This window comes from Drosophila takahashii, chromosome 3R, assembly GCF_030179915.1.
Source record: "Drosophila takahashii strain IR98-3 E-12201 chromosome 3R, DtakHiC1v2, whole genome shotgun sequence".
In the NCBI taxonomy this organism is placed as follows: domain Eukaryota; kingdom Metazoa; phylum Arthropoda; class Insecta; order Diptera; family Drosophilidae; genus Drosophila; species Drosophila takahashii.
Genome location: NC_091681.1, coordinates 8,883,918 through 8,904,296, shown reverse-complemented (window position 1 = coordinate 8,904,296; position 20,379 = coordinate 8,883,918). Strand labels below are relative to the sequence as shown.

The 20,379-nt window shown below is 40.4% G+C and overlaps 6 protein-coding genes across 8 annotated transcripts; 5 read left to right on the top strand and 1 right to left on the bottom strand.

Annotated features, from left to right (window-relative positions):
* The first annotated feature begins 19 nt into the window (after positions 1-19).
* On the top strand, positions 20-392 carry LOC123003145 (uncharacterized). The gene has a single exon (XM_044394757.2). It carries the CDS (start codon positions 64-66, stop codon positions 307-309), a length of 246 nt encoding a protein of 81 aa, XP_044250692.1. The 5' UTR covers positions 20-63; the 3' UTR covers positions 310-392.
* A 667-nt stretch (positions 393-1,059) lies between these two features.
* On the bottom strand, positions 1,060-2,079 carry Sec20 (vesicle transport protein Sec20). The gene is made up of 2 exons (XM_017152758.3): positions 1,902-2,079; positions 1,060-1,848 (listed from the first exon to the last, which is right to left on the bottom strand). The coding sequence occupies exons 1-2, from the start codon at positions 1,980-1,982 to the stop codon at positions 1,246-1,248; spliced, it is 684 nt and encodes a 227-aa protein (XP_017008247.1). The 5' UTR covers positions 1,983-2,079; the 3' UTR covers positions 1,060-1,245.
* Positions 2,080-2,204: 125 nt separating this feature from the next.
* On the top strand, positions 2,205-4,244 carry dgrn (degringolade). The gene is made up of 4 exons (XM_017152760.3): positions 2,205-2,476; positions 2,539-3,001; positions 3,061-3,153; positions 3,404-4,244. Exons 1-4 carry the CDS (start codon positions 2,450-2,452, stop codon positions 3,847-3,849), a joined length of 1,029 nt encoding a protein of 342 aa, XP_017008249.1. The 5' UTR covers positions 2,205-2,449; the 3' UTR covers positions 3,850-4,244.
* A 28-nt stretch (positions 4,245-4,272) lies between these two features.
* LOC108065033 (uncharacterized) lies at positions 4,273-7,037 on the top strand. Of its 2 annotated transcripts, none has more exons than XM_070216989.1 (4): positions 4,273-4,457; positions 4,515-4,805; positions 5,771-5,838; positions 6,589-6,671. In XM_070216989.1, the coding sequence occupies exons 1-3, from the start codon at positions 4,373-4,375 to the stop codon at positions 5,812-5,814; spliced, it is 420 nt and encodes a 139-aa protein (XP_070073090.1). In that variant the 5' UTR covers positions 4,273-4,372; the 3' UTR covers positions 5,815-5,838; positions 6,589-6,671. The 2 variants fall into 2 exon arrangements, with proteins under 2 accessions (XP_070073090.1, XP_017008369.2); XM_017152880.3 differs by lacking the exon at positions 5,771-5,838 and adding an exon at positions 6,745-7,037 and having other exon boundaries at positions 4,285-4,457; positions 6,589-6,687.
* An 853-nt stretch (positions 7,038-7,890) lies between these two features.
* glob3 (globin 3) lies at positions 7,891-10,570 on the top strand. The gene is made up of 3 exons (XM_017152881.3): positions 7,891-8,170; positions 8,218-8,422; positions 10,072-10,570. Exons 1-3 carry the CDS (start codon positions 7,977-7,979, stop codon positions 10,237-10,239), a joined length of 567 nt encoding a protein of 188 aa, XP_017008370.2. The 5' UTR covers positions 7,891-7,976; the 3' UTR covers positions 10,240-10,570.
* Positions 10,521-18,414, top strand: LOC108065032 (facilitated trehalose transporter Tret1). Of its 2 annotated transcripts, none has more exons than XM_044394747.2 (5): positions 10,521-10,651; positions 14,979-15,087; positions 15,141-15,287; positions 16,662-17,011; positions 17,077-18,414. In XM_044394747.2, the coding sequence occupies exons 1-5, from the start codon at positions 10,625-10,627 to the stop codon at positions 17,836-17,838; spliced, it is 1,395 nt and encodes a 464-aa protein (XP_044250682.1). In that variant the 5' UTR covers positions 10,521-10,624; the 3' UTR covers positions 17,839-18,414. The 2 variants fall into 2 exon arrangements, with proteins under 2 accessions (XP_044250682.1, XP_044250681.1); XM_044394746.2 differs by lacking the exon at positions 10,521-10,651 and adding an exon at positions 14,100-14,409.
* Positions 18,415-20,379: the final 1,965 nt, after the last annotated feature.

Here is a 20,379-nt window from a genome sequence, read left to right as displayed (position 1 = left end):
TAGGCCAGCCGAAGCCAATCATCTACGATTTTATTCCGAAGCTTAATCTGAGACTGAGTGGCTATGGGCAAATCAATCGTTTGCGTTCTACTGTGCATACTGGCGCTGACCGGTGTCACCAGTAGATCTGTGCTTAAAGGTCTCTTCCCCGGCTATAATTATCCGAGGCAGCAAAACTATCCATACAACTACAACAACGACTACAGACGACGGCCGCCAGCTCCAGTGCGATCCTACAACGACATCTGCCGCTTGGTCAACCTCAACGGATTTACAAACCCAGGTGGAGTGCCAAAGTGTATTAAATAGGCTGCCCTACATTTTATATTTCCTTGAGCGGATTGTATTGCTATTATTGTGAATAAAAAATCAACCATTTTAACAGTAAATAATATTTGATAAATCGTGTTAGGTGGGGAAAAAATAGGATTACAGGGTATAATTTCTAAACTGCGCACCTGTCTCAGAGAGTTTACCTTAGTATACTTAACGGCGCTGTAACGTACAACTTGATCTTAGATGTGTTTTAAAATAAAAATTAAAGTTAATATCTTTTTCAACAAATGCACTGCTAATGCTAATTGTTACGGTATATGTATATACGCCGAGAGGGTTAAAAAATACTAAGCCGCACAGTAGCACAGAATATTATTGAAATCAACGAAACTATAATTTTTTCTTATAAAAAGATGACTTGTTAATCTGACAAACTAAATTTTGATTGACTAGTCTAGTAATGCTGATCAGGGATTGTATCATAAAGGCCACTTTTGCAGCAATTGAACGATATGTGGTTTATGTAGTCGGAAATCATTATGTATTTAAGCGGTTATATTCCGGCTATAATTATCAATGAGCTCAACTACATAGCTCCAAGCGACATCTGCTGCTTAGTCTACGCCAACGGTTTTACAAACCTAAGTCGAGTGCCAAAGCGTACTTATTAGCCTGCCCTACATTTAACAAAATAAACACAATAAGCTACTTAGAAATATTTCTAAATGAATAGTAATAGCAGCCCAGGTGAACTTTTACAATAAATAAATGTGAGCATTGGTGTTCTTACTAGCCTGCACTGTATTTTATACACTCAAAACCACACATACAACTTGGTTATTTACTAAATAAATATAAATATAAGATCGGGGCTTAAAGTAATGGTCGTGTGCTAAGCCTAAATAGCTAATTCCTAGACAACAAAAGCGACAACCTTAAGCTAGGCAGGAAGTGGTCCACTCGGGGGCCCTAGAAGAGCCGCTTCTGAACTATGTAGAAGACGCACGCGAGGAAAAGACAGAAGGCGAAGAAGAGCAGCATCTTGTCGGTGCACTCGCGGCGTCCGTACTTCTTGAGCAGCTTGCCGGACATGGTGATGCTGCCGGCCGTGTTTTGCAGTTCGTCGCTGGTGGCCTCTACATTCTGGGACGAGGCCACGAGCGTCTCCAGGGTGACGGCGCTCTTCTGGGTGGTTTCCGAGAGGTGCCGGGATATGGCCAGCATCTTCTCGGTCACGTCGTTCTCCTGGGAGACCAGACTGCCCTGGTTGTGGCGCGCCCGTGCCGTCGTCCGCTGGCGCAGCTCACTCTCGCCGGTTATGGCCATCAGCTCCTCGCGGTTGGCCTTCTCGATCTCCAGCATGGTGGACACGTTGGCCTTGCGGAACGCCTGCAGCGTCTTGGAGAACTGGTCGCGGTGGGTGTCCACCTCCTTGGCCAGTGCCGGGTCTGTGGTGTCCCGTGCCCAGTCGTCCAGCCGCTCGATGCTCCGCCGGATGGCCGACAGCTTGGAGCGCCCCGCCTCGTTCAGCTCCTCCAGTTCGGCGATCGAGGTGCGGCTGTTCAGGATATCCTGAAATCGGAAGATTGGACTTTAGGTTTCCTCACCACCTGGCGCCCGCTCACCTGTATTATCGCCTTGGCCTGCAGGTTGTTGTCGATAAGGTCCTGCCGGATGGACTGCAGCGTAAAAGTGTCCTTATCCATGGCTCCAAAGAATAAGAACCGTATTGTTATGATTTTTAAAAATTCTATTTCTTTGCTCTGGTGACGTGCAGCAGTCGGGAATTAACCAACACTAAAACTGGCCGATATCGATAATAATACGAAATTATTAAAAAAAAACGTAACTACCAAATTATGATTGTTAGCAATAAGCCAAGCCATTAATTATGCCTAGGTTAATAAAATTATTTCATTAAATGAAATCAAATTGTCAATTATCGAAATTTGCGCAAATAAAAAACATTGGAAAATACTCAGCTATCGATTTAATGTTATTGCACCGGCATGCCAGCAAAGTCCCATCTCTAAAACAGCCGTATGGCCGCGAAAAGACAATTGTGAATTATTCCGCTTAGCCACAAATCAAATGAGATATATCCAGGAGCACCTGCCCTTCTTTTCATTTGAAAGTCACTTCATCTATTGTCTAAGTAATTGCAGCCCGAAGCATGTCAGATTCAACTGTATTTTCTTTTGTAAGTTGTACTTTGAGACCCCAAGCGAGTTTATTCAGATTTTGGCTCGTTTCATCTAGTAGGACTCTGCGGTTGAACCTTCAATCCTTGGCCAGTCCACGGACAGCCACGTATCCGATTCCAGCGCTAATTCTAGCTCCAGCTCTAACTCCAGTGCATCCGCGGCATCCAATTCATCGGCGGCATCAAACTCATCAGCGGCCCCCAATTTATCGGCAGCATCAAATTCATCATTGGAATTGGAAGCCAATTCATCCTTGGAAGCCAATTCATCCTTTGAAGCCAATTCATCCCTAGGTGCCAATTCATCCTCAGGAGCCAATTCGTCCTCGGCATCCAATATCAGCGGCATTTCCGCAGACGGATCAAGCAACCTGCAATCCACAAGTGGAGATAGCTCTTTGAATATGAGCCACGATGAATCGCACTTCCTGGTTGACTTGTCCGTTCCAAACAACGATGTTCCATCACAGCTCAGATCACTCTCCCGAAACGTCGCCGACATGGAGGCCGAATTAGATCGCAGTAGGTCAACACTAGATTTAAGTCTCTGTACTAGATTAATTGACTTTTATGAGTTTCAGTAAATCGCTACTGCGATCAGATTGGCAACAACATTTCCCCCACGACGACCTCAACACCAACCGTAGTGCGGGGTAACCGTCGTAGGAGTGACAGTAAGTCTAAATCAAGTCCCATCCTGGTTTTCACAAAACTCTATTCTAAATCATTTCTTAAAAGCTTAAAAAAAGGATATTGAAAGTTAGGATTTAAATCAATATCTATATATGTGTGATCAATTAACTTAAATAGCTTAAGATAAATAGCTCCAATTTAACAAAACATGAGTTCTGTGAAAACCAGATAATAGCACCGGCTTTACAAAGTTGTATGCACTAAGTAAAATTTGATATACTTTTTCGATAGTTAGTCCAGTGGAAGTGATTGATTTGTCCCATCTGGAATTTGCACCGCCGGTTCGATCCGCCCGGAATCGAGCTCCCGACGCTGTGATCGACTTGTGCACACCCGACGGAGCAAGACACCGTCCGGAAATCCTATCGAACGACTCGCCTACCGTTTCCAATCGTCGCCCCATATTGGCTAGGCGGATCGAAAATTCCTCCGTTGTGGATATTGATGATGTGTCGCCACCGAAGCGAGCCCACCGCGATCCCGAGTTGTCCCAGAAGGAGGACTCCTACAAGTGCCCGGTCTGCATGGAAAGTGTGTCCAAGCGCGAACCAGTGTCAACCAAATGCGGACACGTTTTTTGCCAGGAATGTATTAAAACTGCCATCAGCGCCACGCACAAGTGCCCGATGTGCAACAAAAAGCTAACAGCACGTCAATTTTTTCGCATTTATCTCTGAGGAGCTTACTTTTTATTTTTATTGAATTTGCTCTGTGAGCCATATATGTATAACTTCCTATTAATATAACATGAAACTTAGTTTACTTAAATTGTTGGTCAAAAGAAATGTTAGTTTCGACAAATGAATGTCTGATCTTGTGATTCATATAAGATAGGCTTTAAGTTTTCTCTTGTAATCCCCTCTGCTAAGAAAAATTATCATTAATACAAGTTGTGAAATGAAAACTTGCCTATTTATGAATAGAACCATTCTCAGGTTAAAATAAGTAAACAATACTGACAAGGATGGTCAAAACTTTCATTTGAAGTGTTGCTAAACGCTGTTCAATAATGTAATTAGTGTAATAAATAAAAAGGGTCACATTTAATATTAGGAGGGTTGCTACCTCACAATCGTAGGTTTATTATTAAAGGATTAATTGTTGACAACTCCTTACTTTCTGAGGTATATGTCAATTAACAAATATTTGTAATGCTTACAATCTTTTAAGCAGCCAACCGGCATACATATTTTAAAAAATATGAGTGAAAATAGGAACTATGAGCCGCAGGAAGGCTCGGAATTCATTCCATTAGAGTCCGACCTAGTCAATGCCGAAATTGAAGGTATAGTCGATTGTTAAGAAAATATTTTTAAGCAAATACATGTCGAACTTTATTCAGCTGGCTCTCACGCGGCGACTCCGCCCGAGAGCCCGGAACCTCGGCCCACAGCTTCAGCAGAGGAGGGACGCTGCAGGTGTTTCATTTGTGGCCAATCTGTGGACGATCTAGTGGAATTGGATGATGTCGGCAACAGTAGCTCTTTGCCGGACGACCCTGGAGAAGAAAACGATAACTTATTGGTGGTCAACGGCCCTTCTGACCATCAGCAGTCCTCACCTTCTGTTGAGATCAACGTCAGCATATCTTTTGCACCATCTGGTGGGTCACCTGTCACAATTGGAATTTCTGGTGGGTAATAAGTTGTTTTAATGCCATCAGCTGTGAGCATATTTTGTCCTTTTTGCGTCAGCAAAGTTTTAACCTTCTAAGTTATCCCGTTTTTGACCAGAATGGTCAGTCTTGTCCGTTACCTATTTAAAGGTGTCGTATGTACTCTCCTGAGTATTAAGCATGAACATAAACATTTCCTGCGAGTAAGATTATTTGGGAGCAAGTTGGGAGTTCATTCTGGTCCACTGAGAGACTTTGAATGGCCGCTTGGCTCCTGTAGAAATTTTCTACTAAAAAAAGCCTAGCTGTTTTCAGTTCCCGTAGCTTTCAGAAAAAATTTTAATAATATGGCGCACACGCCATAGCTCATATTGGAGCCGTCACGAAGGGTGATAAAGCCCCTGGTTCACCAACTCTTGGCGTCTTCTCTAGTTGGATTTAATATCTCGGTGATGTTTTGTAACACTTATAGATAATATGTCTTTCCGAATCGGCAATTCCGACTGTTTGTATTCGATTCCCTATATTTTAGATTTTTATATAGTTGTTACTCGTAGAGTAAAAGGGTTTATTGTATTCGTTGAAAAGTATGTAACAGGAAGAAGGACCCTATAAAGTATATTCTTGATCAGGATCACGAGTCGATCTAGCCATTTATGTCTGTCTTTCCGTCCGTATGAAGGCTGAGATCTCGAAAGCTATAAAAGCTTAAATGTTGGGACAAACCATGCAGATTCTTGGGGTTTCTGCGCAGCGGAAATTTTATTCATCAGAGTGACACGCCCTCTAACGCCCAGACAATTTTACAGGTCTAGCCAATTGTTTAGTTTTTCTGGGTTTTTTCCATTATCTCTTTGATAGCGTCCGCAAAAGCTCCTGATACTTGCAGCAAAAGGTCCCCTCAGAATTTAGTCTCCTTCAGTATGCCGTTTATGTTGAAAAGCCAGAAAACTGGTAACAAACTATGGTGTATCTTTTTTCAGATGCCGCCTCACAAAAGATATCCGCCCTATTCGCCAAGATCTGATTTCGCCGAATAAGTTAATCAAGTGTAATTATGGGTTGTTTCCCCGCGTTTCTTCCAATACTCACAATTATTGACCGATGTACTAAACATACATAGTTGTAAATAATTTATAGTGTACAGAAAGTAGAAAATAATTTATATGTATTAACATTTTAAATTTTTAATGTTTTTAAAAAACAATATTACAGATTATTTAGGTATTTTTATACCCTTGTAGAGGGTATTATAATTTCAGTCAGATGTTTGCAACGCAGTGAAGGAGACGTTTCCGACCACATAAAGTATATATATTCTGGATCAGCATCAATAGCTGAGTCTATCTAGCCATGTCCGTCTGTCCGTCTGTCCGTTTCTATGCGAACTAGTCTCTCAGTTTTAAAGCCATCGCGATGAAACTTTCCCGAAAGTCTTCTTTCTATTGCAGGTAGTTCATATGTCGGAGCGAGCCGATCGGACCACTACATCTTAAGGCTCCCATAGGAAAATGCAAACTAATATAAGAAAATTCATTGTAACTTTGTAGGAAGTAGGCGTTTTGATACTTGACTACTTATGTATAAACAAAATTAAAATAGAAACGCTGAATCTGGAATCCCTGGAACTGCACCGAGTAAGCCTCACTTTATCTACAAGGGTATATAAGCTTCGGCTGGCCGAAGGTAGCTTCCTTTCTTGTTCCATTTATTTTAAAAATATTTTTCATATACAGTGTTTATAAATGTTAATAGCGTTATTAACTAAGGGACCAGTTGTTTTTAATATTCTTTTTTTCAGGTACCCAGTTAACACCTAATCAAGCACCCGTTTCGTTCAACTTTCTAAATCGCAATTCTACCAACGTTTTGGTTCAAATTCAGCCGAATGGTTCTGGAGGTTGGATTTACTTCATTGCGCCAAAATCAAATTCTTTTCAAATATTTCTATCTTTAGCTGTTCCAGCCCAAACAACCCGGTCCAATGGCGAATTCTTGCCATCCAATTGTGAGAGTGTGGTGAGGTGCCCCATATGCTTTCGCTCGGCCGACAATCCCCGTGCCACCAGTTGTGGCCACGTCTTTTGCGATGGGTGTATTCATCGTGCCCTCAGCATCCGTAGCATTTGCCCTGTGTGTGGTGTCCCTCAGGAATACAGTAACACCCTGCAAATTTTTCCATAATTGGATACGAATTGTAAGAAAGCTTGGAAAGTGCTAGGGCAATAAAGTCTTGAATGATCGGCTGATGTAAACTAAATCATCCATAAGTTTTTTTTTACGAGTATGGAATTTGAAAGTTAAAGAATGTCTTGGTAGTTAAAAAAGCGGTTATGAAAATAATTACACAAGTACAGTGTACTTAGACACACTTATAAATAAAAATAAAACAAAAAATAAAAACAAGAGAGAACGCTATAGTCGGGTGCCCCGACTATCATATACCCGTTACTCAGCTAAAGGGAGTCCGAAGGAGATGGAGATAAAAACTTTGATTCGCCGTAACTTTTTAACGAATGGTCCGATTTAAAAAAATTCTTCTACATTTCGATAGGTATTGATAAACACAATAAAACTGCATTTTTACTTTTCCAAAATATTGAAATTTTTAAAATCGTATATAAGAGATTGTGGGCGTTTGAGGGGGCGTGGCACCCTTTTGAAACAAACTTGCGCTGCGTAGAAACTCCTAGAATCTGCATGCAAAATGTCAATCTTCTAGCTTTTGTAGTTTCCGAGATCTCAGCGTTCATACGGACGGACAGACAGACGGACATGGCTAGATCGACTCGGCTAGTGACCCTGATCAAGAATATATATACTTTATAGGGTCGGAAATGCTTCCTTCTAGCTGTTACATACTTTTGCACGAATACAATATACCCGAGTAACGGGTATAATCAAAGGATAAGCCATTTTTTAAAAGTGGATAAAAAAATTTGCAAAAAATGGTGGAGGTAGCTTTGATAAGCCCTTAGACGGCTGTGAAATCAGATTGGCGAAAAGTCTTACAGGAGGCCCGCGAGGCTCTGATTTTTATTTTGTTTATTATACCCGTTACTCGTAGAGTAAATCCAATCTTCTAAGTATGCTATGCTAAAGTGTGCAAAACAAAAAGAGATAATCAAATAACATTTTTTTTTTATTGCAGTACCTTTTTGTTGTTTTTTATAAAACCCAAATTTCAGAATGAGTAAGGATAAAATTTCAAAGAAGTCCTCTGGGATAGCCGGCCTTATCTACCCGAAGCGTTTGCCAAAAATTAAGGTTGGTGCTATTAAGGACGACTTGGGTTTCACGCTCAACGAAAGATTGGCTCTTAGGCAGGTGTGGAATTTAATAAGACCCTATGAGCGGCGCTACGGACAGGATGTATTCTACAGGTAAGATTCCTTACGATGGGATAATGTTAAAAGTAATTATTCGGCAGCTTCTTAAATGATGTGTATTGGGGTATCAATAAGTTCAGGGACGAAGGTGAACTTAACCTAAAGGCCCTGCACTCGCATGCGTTACACTTTGTCCACTTTTTTGGTCTTCTGATCGAACAGGAGGACCCAGTGATGTTCCAGCTGATGATAAATGACAACAATCTCACCCACAGCCGCTGCAACGTAGGGTCTGCTTATATCGGAGTGAGTATGATTCCCAGAAGGGCTCCAAGGGTGTGACAAATTGTTTTCTTATTTATACTGAGAGACTATCTTGGGCCGAAACCACCTATACGTCATTATTGTGTCATCAAATAAATGTGTATTCTATTTAAAAACAGGATATTACTAATTAATGTGCGGTAATTTATTGTTGTTGCTCACTTATTGAGTAATTTTAATTTATTAATTTCATTATAAAAGCTTTTATTGTTATTTATTATATTTGTAAAATTATGTTTATAAAAATTATGTAAAAATGGCCAAAAATTAAAGAATAAAATGTCGATTAGAAGTAGAATAGGTATTAAAATAATTGTACCCTTTACTCATAAAATGAAAGGGTATTTTGTATTCCGGAAAGGTAAAAGGAAACGATTCCGCCACTACAAAGTATATTATTGATTTTTTCCTTAACCGAGTCGATCTAGCCATGTTCAACTGTCAGTCCGTCGGTTCGTTAAGATGACAGAAACTACAACCCTAGTCAAAAGTATTTTCACAAATTTGAATGTTAACTGTACTCATATTTTGAACTTATAATATAAACATTTTGGCACCTTTGGAAAGAGCACTTCAATTCCGTTTAAATGACACAAAAATTTTCTTATTTGTTTCTTTTGTAGTTTCCGAGATCTCAGCGTTCATACGGACGGACAGACGGACGGACAGACGGACATGGCTATATCGGCTCGGCTAGTGATCCTGATCAAGAATATTTATACTTTATAGGGTCGGAAACGCTTCCTTCTCCCTGTTACATACTTTTGCACGAATACAATATACCCTTTTACTCTACCAGTAACGGGTATAAAAATAGGAATCGGCAGGATACAAAAATCAATTACAGTTGCAGCATCAAAATTTACCTCGATGGATGCTATATTTTTAAATTCGTTACAAATTCCCAAGTTAAACTGCGTTTTTTAAAAAGTTCCCCGACGCAAGGATTCTTAGCAAAAGGACCTCAAAGTTCGAAAAATGCTGAAATTGGCCAACTTTCCGGAGCTCTCAGGGGCAAACGGATACATTGTTTGACTTGATGTTAACGTTTTTTAAAAGATACACTCTTTATCATTTAAATCCCATACTTAGAATAATTTTAGGATTTTTATTAAGGGAGAAACAAATTTTAGAAAATATTGTCAAAATACATAAAAGCATACATCTTCGGTCAAAATAGTAGTTGTGTTGCCGCCCTGTGTTTTTAAAGTTATCTTGTTGTAATTTATCTTCTCCTGGTAATATTGTATTGATTATAATTGTACTATTAGACTAATTGGATAAGAAAAGTGACAACAGCAAATAACAGGACGGCAAGACTACTACTATTTTGACCACAGCTGTATGCTTTTATGATTATGCCTAAATATAGCATCCATCGAGGTAAATTTAAAAAGCATTAAAAATGCTGCACAGTGTTATCGAGGATAGCCCACTAGGCTATTAACCAGAAAAGTGCTACCCGCAACAAAGCGTGCTACATTTCTAAAAACTGATTGAATTGTACGTCCAAACTTATTAAATTAAATTCATAATTTGTATATTTGAGTCTCTCCTGTAAAATGTTGTTGATTACGTTTCATGGAAAGTATAAAATTTGACTGTTATTTTATTATTTTTGTACTGTGCAGAATTTGGCCCAGGCCCTGGTGGACCATGTGCTAAACGTGTTCCAAAAGGTCAGCTCCCCATCTCTGGAACGCGGCTTCATGAAAATCGTGGAGAAGTTGAAGAGCTACCAGGATAATCAGCCAATCAACACCGCCTATAATCGTCTGAGCAAAATGGACCTTCCCTAGACGCGTATCGGTCTTCCTGATCCATAGATTCATGATGAGCTTCACCGAGCTCCCAGTGGAATTTTATCGGGCTGCTGCTGCCGACGGCGCTGCTGCTGTCGCTGCCTCTGTCAACGCGCTATCAGGCCTTCAATATCAGCCTCTGTCGCAGTCGCCGTCGCAGTCGCCGCTTATTTCGCTTAGCTGCTAAGCGATTTCCTTGGAGAAATTCAGTTCAGCTCGGACGCTCATCGCGCCCATCCACACGTTTCCATAGTTAAAGCTTCCAGATTATAGTACTGATCAGAAAAGTGTCACCCACGACATAAATACAACTGCACCGAACACATAACCTCGCATCAGCGGGCGATTTATTAAATAGTGCTGCTTCATACGTTATAGCAACATGGTGGCTACCGAGGACGTTAAAATGGTAATTGGTCTAGCTAATTTTGGTTTGTCTTAGGTTAAGTGTACAGGAGAATTCAACAAATAATTAATAAATGCGACATGATGACAAGTAAATTTGGTAACATGGAAGTTGAAAATTGCTATTAATAAACAAGCTGTGGGGAATGGCTAAGATTAGATTTCAATATAAATGTAAAGAATTCTTTATCTTGCTGAAGTATTTGGTTGTTAAGTAAGGGCCATATTTCAAGGGCATTAAAGTTGTTTGTTATTTCAAAGTAAATTAAAAAGCAAAAACTAGCTAAATTGATCACAGAGTTTCTAGGTTAAAAAAAGTTTAAAAAAGCGTTTAAATTGAACCAATAACTTTTTATGAATTTAAATAAGATAACATAAAGTTAGGAGTAATCCTTTTATTATAAATTTCCTTGAAAATATTCAAAGTAACCTCTAGTCTTTTATGGATTTCGAAAAACCCATTGAGCTTTGTTCTTAATCACTTAACTACTGTTTTAGGAAAGTTGGCTACCTATTTAATTAGCCACTTAAATTTGCATTTATTGTCACAATCTTGCCCTCAATCAAAGAAATAATTTATTAGCTACTAATTGCGAAACGATTTCCAAGTGGTCAGCCAAAATATCTAATCGAACTACACTTCCCCCTGAAGAAGTTTACGCAAAGTTCAAGATTTATAAAGGCTCCCGCTTGAACAGGTTTGTTTACGGTTCCGTGCGGCAGGTTGTCAAGCCAACTTAGTGTTTTGTTATCGGGAGCCATAAACCAAAGATTAGAGCGGGCTTAGGGCCCCAGGATCGAGAGCTTTGTACTTGGGGGGTGGCATACAACCTTATCTCGCCCTTGGCAGTGGAACAGAATAGATCGATTACTTGCCACTCGACAATGCTCTCTGAAGTGGCTCTTACCGAACGATTTGATGGGGCATTAGGAAGTCGTATACCCGTAATTGAGCACGGGGCCAATAGGCGCTTATCGGCGAGCGAAAAGATCGCGAAGATTTCGGAGGGAGCAGCAGCTACGATCGGCGTGTGGTTCACGCAGCCACTAACTGCTTTCGATAATGGCCAATTAGCTGTCCACCTTTGAGCGTGACGCTGGGCCCATTCGTTTCAGATTTAAAGAGTTCGATTTCCAGCCGTCCAAATGATTCATTTTTAGCCATTTCTAAAGATAAGGCAGAGCGTATTTGGGTTTTTTTGTCTACTGCTCCATTTGGCCGACGTTTTATCAACTCGAGTCAGTAAAACAATAATCGATTCAGCAATATAATATAATGTACATAATTTCAGTCGCGTGCCAATCACTTTGTTGTTGTTTATGTTTACTGACATATTTATTCCGAGTTTATCTGGCTCGCACAGAACTGTCGGGCAATCTGCAGGGCAAAAATAATAATATTTACATATCTATAAGTTGTAGGATTTCATGGTCATCTCAGTGTCCGGTAAAATGTGATTTTTAAAATTGCGCACATTTACAGGCCGTATTTTCAATTAATATGAACTTATTCGATGGGATGTAAATATTCTTTATAACTGAAGAAGTCAGTTAAAGATACTGGCATACGACTTGAAAAGACAATGAGAAACACAGCCCTTTGTATTTTATAATGATTCATACAAAGCATCCATTAATGTCCCATGATAACGCAATAACAGAAATAATAACAATTTGGAGGCACTTGTCATTACATTTATCTCTTGGTGAGTAATGAGTTTCTCAAAAAGGAAAAAAAAATTTTCTTTGTTCCCTTAAGCAGATTTATAGTGGCGCCGTGTAATCCTCACTTTCCAAAGAGCACTACTCGAGTAACTACGCCAAGTGCAAGTCCATAAGCCACTTATAAAGACAGTTTATTGCGGTTTGTCATTTTCATAGTCTATATTTAGGAGTATTCAAATGCTCAGCACACCTTGAAACAGAAGCGGTGGCCAAGGGTAAACAATATCGCTTTATTTACCCCATGGGCAATGGACTTGAGCAAATTAAGGGAATTGCGTCAATAAAAGAAATTGTCTATCGGCTGAGTGAGCTGCAATGGCACGGGCCACAAAACAGCCAGCGAAATTGTGGGCGTGCAGGCGGAAACATCGAACATACATACATACATAAAAGCCATGGTGCACCTCAAATGTGCATATATATGTATATAGACTCGGAAATCGGGGCAGGTACTTGAGTACGGGCCTCCCGAATGCAAAAGCACATGGCACAAGGCACTCGCTGAACTTGACATCGGAAAAACAGCGAAAGGCGGCTGCAGAAACAAAGTAAACAAACGATGCAAACTAATTAGCATGTGATGTTGGCGAGCGCCCCTTTCTGTACACTGGGAAAAATAACGCACTGAACATTCATCAGAGAAACTACGGTTTGGTTGTTAGGGGTTTCATATCTCTATTACGCACGTCTTAAGTAACTTAGCACAAGAATGTATTTACTTTAAATTATTATTATTATTAAGAAAATCCTAATTCCGAGTTCATTATCTACTAACGTCATTACATTTTTGTATATTAAACCTTATGTTTGCTCCGTATTTCGAGAAAACGGTATGTTTCTCTCAGTGTACGGTGGGTGTGTCTGCGGGATCGTTCTGACCCCCAGTCGCTATCTCCCTCGCACTGTATGTGCCTCTCGCTCGCTCCGCCGCCGGCTGTTCGACTTGTTTGGGTGTGAATGCGGCGACAGGTTTCTTTTGGCATGCACTTGACGCCATTAAGAAGCACATACGTGCTTTATTTTATAATTAGACATTCCGTTTAATAACATTTTAAACGGTCGCTTGCACATCCAGCAAGGAATCAATTTCATAAAAAACTATTTTATGAGGTTGTCATCTAATCGGAGACAAGCTTCTATTTACGGTCGGAGAATACTCAATGGATTTGGTTCCCGATACCGATGACCGCTTGGCAAATGCACCGTAAATGCAAACGCACTGAAATGCATTTAGCAATTTAATTTTAACTGACGGGCGCTTTGTCGGAAGTATTTGTTTGCTCGGACGTTGTTCAACTCAGGTGCGGTGGCGTATGCGTAATATATGCGTGCTTTCACTTAAGAAATCGCTTCAAATTGATGTTCATTGATAAACAATTAATATGTCTATGCCAATAGGTTTTTAGTTCATTTATTTCGTATTATCTATTTATTTGTAACCTTACTGGATGGAGTATCCAGAAAGATCCATTCAACAGGTTGTTGATTAAAAATTATTTACGTCTTTACTATTTCGAGAGAAAATCCATTTGAATCTGACGTAAAACAAAAGATTCGGCTGCAACTGATGCGCGTAATCTGCTGGCAATCCAACGAAATGCCGACACAAGCGCCAGATAAAATAAAAGATCTATCCGCCATAGAAGAATTTTTGCCAAGAATCGAGATGAAAATACGCTTTTTCGAAGAGTCCAACGATTCAGAATCAGTCGTCTCGAGGTGTTCGCACGAGACAATCCACTGCCCCCGAAGCAGGCACTAAAATTAGCGGAAAAATCAAAACAAAAACTTATTTATATATAGGAACGCTTTCCTAATATAATTAATGGGAAACGATAAAAATAAGTGAAATATATAAGCCGTTATATACAAACCATAAAGTAGTGTTTTTTACACCAACAAAGAGTCATCAAATTTTGGCACAGTGCGTTCTTTGTGCGATCGTCTTATATAAGGCGTTGGTAAAGAACCCGGAAATCGGTAGAATCTCGAATGGATTCTGAAAAGGTGGTTCGCGCAATGGCACGTTGGTGGCAGGTAAATTCAATTTGGTGGCAGAATTCAACATCATAATCCGACAAATGTGCCAAAATACTGTAATACTTATAGGACCGCCTTACAATTTTCAGCGAATTAGAAAACGTACTTTATTTATAATTCCTTTGGATTTTGATTTGAAACAATGTAACATTTAAAGTAACCTTGGTAATGCATTTAAACACTTTGCTACGTTAATTGAAACATTAAAACTTTTTTAAATTAAACTTTTTTTGACAATTGAAAATTTTGTGTTATTATATATCCACAATCGATTTTAAGATGTATTTAACTTTTCCTTTAATATTGTTTTGGCTTTACCAAGGGACATCTCTTTAAATTGAGTTTTTACATCGCTTAATGTTGGCGTCTTCTTTAACGCTCTAGCTAGTTTGAAAGTTACGTATAAGGTTTTTGCCAAAGTCCAAAGAAACACTAGCACTTTGCCTATTATCATAACCAGGCCAGTCAGGAAACCGAGCAGGGCAGCAATCGTAATCATTATAATTAGCTGCAGTAAGGCTTAATAATTTTACACAGATCACTAAAAACGAGCTTTTCCCTTGCAGACTGTCAGCCAAGAAGATGGGGACTCACGCAATCCGATAACCTACGACCTTCTGCAGGAAAGTGTGGCGAAGAACTCGAAGACCCGGCAATATCTGGCGGCCATAATAAGTAGGGAGGATGAGTTTGTTTTGTGGTGGTCCTTATTTATTCAATTCTTACAGTTTGTTTCGGCGCTGTTGCTGCTGGTACTGCGTTATCATGGACCTCCCCTGTGTTTCCTCAGATATCTTTGAACAAGACAGCAACTAATGAAACTAGTAATAGCACGACTGCCAGTGAAGGTGGCCTTCTACTGACCGATTCTGAACGTAAGTAACTTTCTTATAGAATATATTTTAAGGGTTCTTTAACTGCACTGATAGCACACTTTTTATACCCGTTACTCGTAGAGTAAAAGGGTATACTAGATTCGTGCAAAAGTATGTAACATCTAGAAGGAAGCGTTTCCGACCCCATAAAGTATATATATTCTTGATCAGGGTCACTAGCCGAGTCGATCTAGCCATGTCCGTCTGTCCGTCTGTCCGTCTGTCCTGTCCGTCTGTCCGTCTGTCCGTCTGTCCGTCTGTCCGTCTGTATGAACGCTGAGATCTCAGAAACTACAAAAGCTAGAAGGTTGAGATTTCCCACACATATTCTTTGGCTTCCTACGCAGCGCAAGTTTATTTTAGCCGAGCGCCACGCCCCCTCTAACGCCCACAATCGCCCACTAACGATTTTAAAATGGGTCCTGCGCCCACATCTTTAAAGATTTCCGAGAAGTATAAATGCAATTTTGTTGTGTATATTTATACCTATCGAAATGTAGAAGACATTTTTCAAATCGGACCATTCATTAAAAAGTTATACGCTTTATAAATTGTCAACATATATCTATCTCCCTCGCACTCCCTTTAGCTGAGTTACGATTATTAGTCGGGACACCAACCCGACACAGCGTTCGCACTCCCTTTAGCTGAGTGACGGGTATTAGATAGTCGGGACACCAACCCGACTATAGCGTTCTCTCTTGTTTTAACTGCATTGATAACACCAGTTTCTTACCTATGTACTATTTCAGTAAAGATTATTTCCTTTTTGATTATCGACCAAAAGTTAAGGGTTATAGTACCCTGGTATGGGTGGGGTGTGATATTAGAACAATTTTTTTGTTGCATACTTTTTGAATACCAAAATTCCTTTAATTCTTCACCCTTGTGGGGGGTAATATATCACCCATATCACCCCCGTGGATCCACGCATGCTTATAGGACTTAAACAAAATTTAAAAAAACTAACTTGAGAATAAAATTATATTTTGATTAATTGTATTAATTGTAATTTATTATTTTAAACTTACGGTTTTTCAGCTATGGCTATTCATAAGAAACAAATATTTAAGAACTTCAACTAAATTTGAAAGTCCTCACCAAATCTTGAGGGTCAAAATAAATCTTCTAGTTTTTATGAATTTTGACTTGTGGTGGTTCCAATTAAATTCAGTTGACTTAAGTTGGAGTACGCAGATATAAGCTGCATTCGCGGTACAAGTGGTTAGGACTTACGTGACTACAGATAACACAGATACAAATATAGAGAACATGCATACGTCATTGATAACGGAAAGCTCTCTCCCTATGGTTTCTCACTTACGAGTAGTTTGACAAGTTCAAAAGATTATCTAATAACGCTTGTTTTTGCAGAAACATGGGTCGGCTCTATGTTGCCCCTGGGCGCTCTTTTCGGAGCCTTGCCCTCCGGCTACATAGCTGATATGATCGGCAGACGGTATACTGCCATGATAATGGACGTTCCCTTCATTTTGGCTTGGATTTCGATCAGTTTCGCCAATTCGCCAATTGCGGAGACCAGCATTCGCGGTAGCCTGGGAACCTTGTTCCAGCTGCTCCTCACTATCGGCATCCTGTTCATCTATGTGGTGGGAAATTGGGTCACATGGCAAACGCTGAGCATGCTCTGTCTAGTCATACCAATCGTTCTCCTAATCGGCCTGTTCTTCCTGCCCGAAACTCCAGTGTATCTTCTTAAAAGGGTAAGCGAGTTGATTTCATGATTTTTTATATCTTTAAAAACGCCTATACCAATTTTGACTTTCAGGGCAAGCGTTCCGAGGCAAATAGCGCCCTGAAATGGTTGTGGGGTGACTACTGCAACACCACTAGTGCCATCCAGGTGATCCAGAACGACCTGGACCAGACCGGTGCGGACGCCTCCATGATGGATCTGTTCAGCAATCGCGCCTCTCGCAAGGGCCTCGTGATCTCCGTGCTACTCATGTTCTTCCAGCAGTTCTCTGGCATCAACGCGGTGATCTTCTTTATGAACCAAATCTTTGAGGAGAGTAAGAGCCTGGACGCTGGCGTCTGCACCATGATAGTCGGCGTGGTTCAAGTGATCATGACCCTGGTATCGTCCCTGCTGATCGAGAAGGCGGGCCGGAAGATCCTGTTGGTCTTCAGCAGTTCGGTGATGACAGTGTGCCTGGCCATGCTGGGTGCCTTCAACACGATGAAGAACCACGGTGATGTATCCTCCCTCGACTGGCTGCCCCTGCTGTGCATAGTGCTGTTCATCGTCAGCTTCTCGGTGGGATACGGCCCCATTCCCTGGATGATGATGGGCGAACTCTTCATGCCGGACGTGAAGGGCACCGCCGTGTCCCTAAGCGTCATGATGAACTGGGTGTGCGTGTTCCTCGTGACATGGCTCTTCGGCCAGTTGAAGTCCGTCGGGACCGACGTGCCATTCTGGTTCTTCAGTGGTTGGATGGCTGTAGCCACTGCCTACGTGGCCATCGCCCTCCAGGAGACGAAGGGCAAGACTGCCAGCCAAATCCAGAGTTGGCTGAGCGGTCACTAAGGATCCTAAGAGGGCTCCCTATAGAATATTCTATCCAAATGCCATTAAACTCGTAGGTAAATAAGCAGACAATGCCAAAAAGTAATGTAGGAGTTTTGAAGGGGTTTCGTTTGATACCTTTGCGAGGATAGTACCTATTAGGGCCAGTTAGGAAATACGATGTTTAATTATTATATTTATAAACCTTTAATTGCAGTTTTTAATTAAAGAACACTTATTCCATCGAAATTCAAATCCAAATTAGCAAAGGTATCACTAACCGTTTCGTAACTAAGGACAATATTACATAAAATGTACAATTTAACTTATTGATGTTCCACAATTTTCACGGTGTTTGAATTGACTTAAAAGCTTACATTTAGTGTAGTTCAATTAGTTCCTAAGTACTCATGGTCACGCCCCATAACTATAAGATTCGACGGAGTGCCGCCCTCTTTGTGGGCTCCTTTTTGGAGAAACTTTCTGCTGAATGTTTACGCTAAGATGGCAAAGACATATACCTATAAATAACTTGCATGTACTGAATAACTAGATTAAATGTACATGTATTTGATAATAAAAGTAAACTGTACAGAAGCCCGTGGTGTTTTTGTGGGCCAGATGGATGGCGATAACCCCAGAGCCCGGGTACGCCCCTTAAAGTGCGAAATTATATTGCTATCAGGCGATTGCAATCCGTCGGCTGGACGTTGGCGACAGGCCACGCCCACCAGTGGCGCCAGTGCTCGGCGATCCTCATCCCACCCACTACCCCCTCGGCATGGTCACTGTGAAGGTCATCGTCGGTTGATTGATTGATCGACATCGGAATCGCCAGTAGATGCACAAAATGCAAATTGAAATCGTGCCAGCCACCCCGCTTCGTTCGATTGCCGGCATTTCTATGCAAATATTTAACGCAATTACAGGAAGCCCATCGAAGCCCGTATTTGCTTGGATATTTGCTCACATGCTCAACAGGTTGTCGACAATCAGCAACAAGATAAATACAAATGGCAAATATTGCTGGGGTGCAAAAGTGGGAGTGATATGTCGCTAGATATCATTTTAGTTTTAGTTTACAGCTATTGCCGATAATTTTAATTGCGTTCGAGTGTCTGGTAAATAAATTGTTTTATTGGATGATTTATGATGATATCAGGATCGTCTTACAGATCTTTTCAAATGGAAAAATAATAAAACCTTCAGAAGTCCTCGGATAAGTACTAAACTGGGAGCTGACATTTGAATGGAATCTGTTGTAATTCTGGTAATTGTTTTTACTCTGTGAAGTTAGAAAATTGTATTTAAACTGCAAAAAGTCTTGGACCTTATCTGAATAACCATATATTTATTAATAATAAAAATTTAATTTTTTTAAAAGCTTTCATGGAAAAAAAAGCCATACTTATATTATCTACGAGTATTGTTTATTTGTACCTAATATTTGTTTCGTTATCATAGGGCAGTAAAACGATTTACAACTTTGAGAGCTACTTGCATTTATGACAGAATTATCGATTTATGGTCTCTTTATCTCTAACAATTGGGGGCTCTACTTGTTTGGTTACTTAATAAAAACGTAAATATTTATTTAAAAGAAACAGTCGTTTTAACGGCAGGACTTGTTAAGAACATTCCTAAATTGGAATCTAGCAAAACGCAACTTGTTTCCAAAACGGCATCGACAGGAGCCTCCTGTTTTCCCATTTACACAAAACAACAAATCATTTTTTTTTTACATCAAAATTTTGTCAAGACCTGATAACCAGTTTGTAAAACATGCTACTGCTGCCTTATCAATATTCAAGCCCCCAAATGAATTTTACTTTCACGATTTAAATTTAGCAGATTGTCGTAAATAAACGCACTGACTTCTGGCCCGTAATTCCCATGTACATCACATCGAACTGCCTGTTCCGGATGGCGTTAACCAGAATCCCCACTTCGCCGACCCACGTCGATATAAAACACTTTAAGTGCCTACACCGGAGACATTTCAATTAGCAGATGTGTGGGGCACGCACGTTACTACCGACTAGCCAAGCGACTTAATTGTGTATGTACTAACTGTATCGATAAGCCATCGGAATAAGTCAATCCCCCCGAATCGGGCCTGGTGCATGCTAATTAACTTCCTCAACGCTGATTCACGCCGCCGGTATAATGGGAGATACCGATCGGCCAAATTACTCTAAAGTTTTCCACACTATAGTCCGGAACTAGAGGTCTGTGAACACCTTAACTGAACTTAAATGTGTTTTTTATGGGTTTGTTTATTTTTCTGTGTCAAAAAAGGCTGCGAGAGCAGACACCAATTGCCGACTAGGCAGACAAAGCGTTGATAAAATCGAAAAAATTCCGAGCTCAACTCTCTCAGTCGAGCTTGGTTCAACGGTCGCGTATGATTTGATATGATAGTTGCCCATGTCTGCGATAAGTCTGGTTCTCTACAAGGGAACATGTGTGAGAGAGCTTCCTCCGTTGTTTGTGAAAAATGTATTATCTAGCCTCACTTGCGAATAAGTACGACTAAGTACGAGTATAAAATGCGTCTGTCAT

Bases quoted from the DNA above. Each gene is read 5' to 3' on its own strand.
- LOC123003145 (XM_044394757.2), top strand. From the start codon at position 64: ATGGGCAAATCAATCGTTTGCGTTCTACTGTGCATACTGGCGCTGACC.
- Sec20 (XM_017152758.3), bottom strand. From the start codon at position 1,982: ATGGATAAGGACACTTTTACGCTGCAGTCCATCCGGCAGGACCTTATC. The intron at 1,849-1,901 runs GTGAGCGGGCGC...TTCCGATTTCAG, and splicing joins AGGCCAAGGCGATAATACAG to GATATCCTGAACAGCCGCAC.
- dgrn (XM_017152760.3), top strand. From the start codon at position 2,450: ATGTCAGATTCAACTGTATTTTCTTTT. The intron at 2,477-2,538 runs GTAAGTTGTACT...TTCATCTAGTAG, and splicing joins ATTCAACTGTATTTTCTTTT to GACTCTGCGGTTGAACCTTC. The intron at 3,002-3,060 runs GTAGGTCAACAC...TATGAGTTTCAG, and splicing joins GGAGGCCGAATTAGATCGCA to TAAATCGCTACTGCGATCAG.
- LOC108065033 (XM_017152880.3), top strand. From the start codon at position 4,373: ATGAGTGAAAATAGGAACTATGAGCCGCAGGAAGGCTCGGAATTCATT. The intron at 4,458-4,514 runs GTATAGTCGATT...AACTTTATTCAG, and splicing joins AGTCAATGCCGAAATTGAAG to CTGGCTCTCACGCGGCGACT. The intron at 6,688-6,744 runs GTTGGATTTACT...TTCTATCTTTAG, and splicing joins TCAGCCGAATGGTTCTGGAG to CTGTTCCAGCCCAAACAACC.
- glob3 (XM_017152881.3), top strand. From the start codon at position 7,977: ATGAGTAAGGATAAAATTTCAAAGAAGTCCTCTGGGATAGCCGGCCTT. The intron at 8,171-8,217 runs GTAAGATTCCTT...ATTATTCGGCAG, and splicing joins GGACAGGATGTATTCTACAG to CTTCTTAAATGATGTGTATT. The intron at 8,423-10,071 runs GTGAGTATGATT...TGTACTGTGCAG, and splicing joins TAGGGTCTGCTTATATCGGA to AATTTGGCCCAGGCCCTGGT.
- LOC108065032 (XM_044394746.2), top strand. From the start codon at position 14,365: ATGGATTCTGAAAAGGTGGTTCGCGCAATGGCACGTTGGTGGCAG. The intron at 14,410-14,978 runs GTAAATTCAATT...TTTCCCTTGCAG, and splicing joins CAATGGCACGTTGGTGGCAG to ACTGTCAGCCAAGAAGATGG. The intron at 17,012-17,076 runs GTAAGCGAGTTG...TTTGACTTTCAG, and splicing joins CAGTGTATCTTCTTAAAAGG to GGCAAGCGTTCCGAGGCAAA.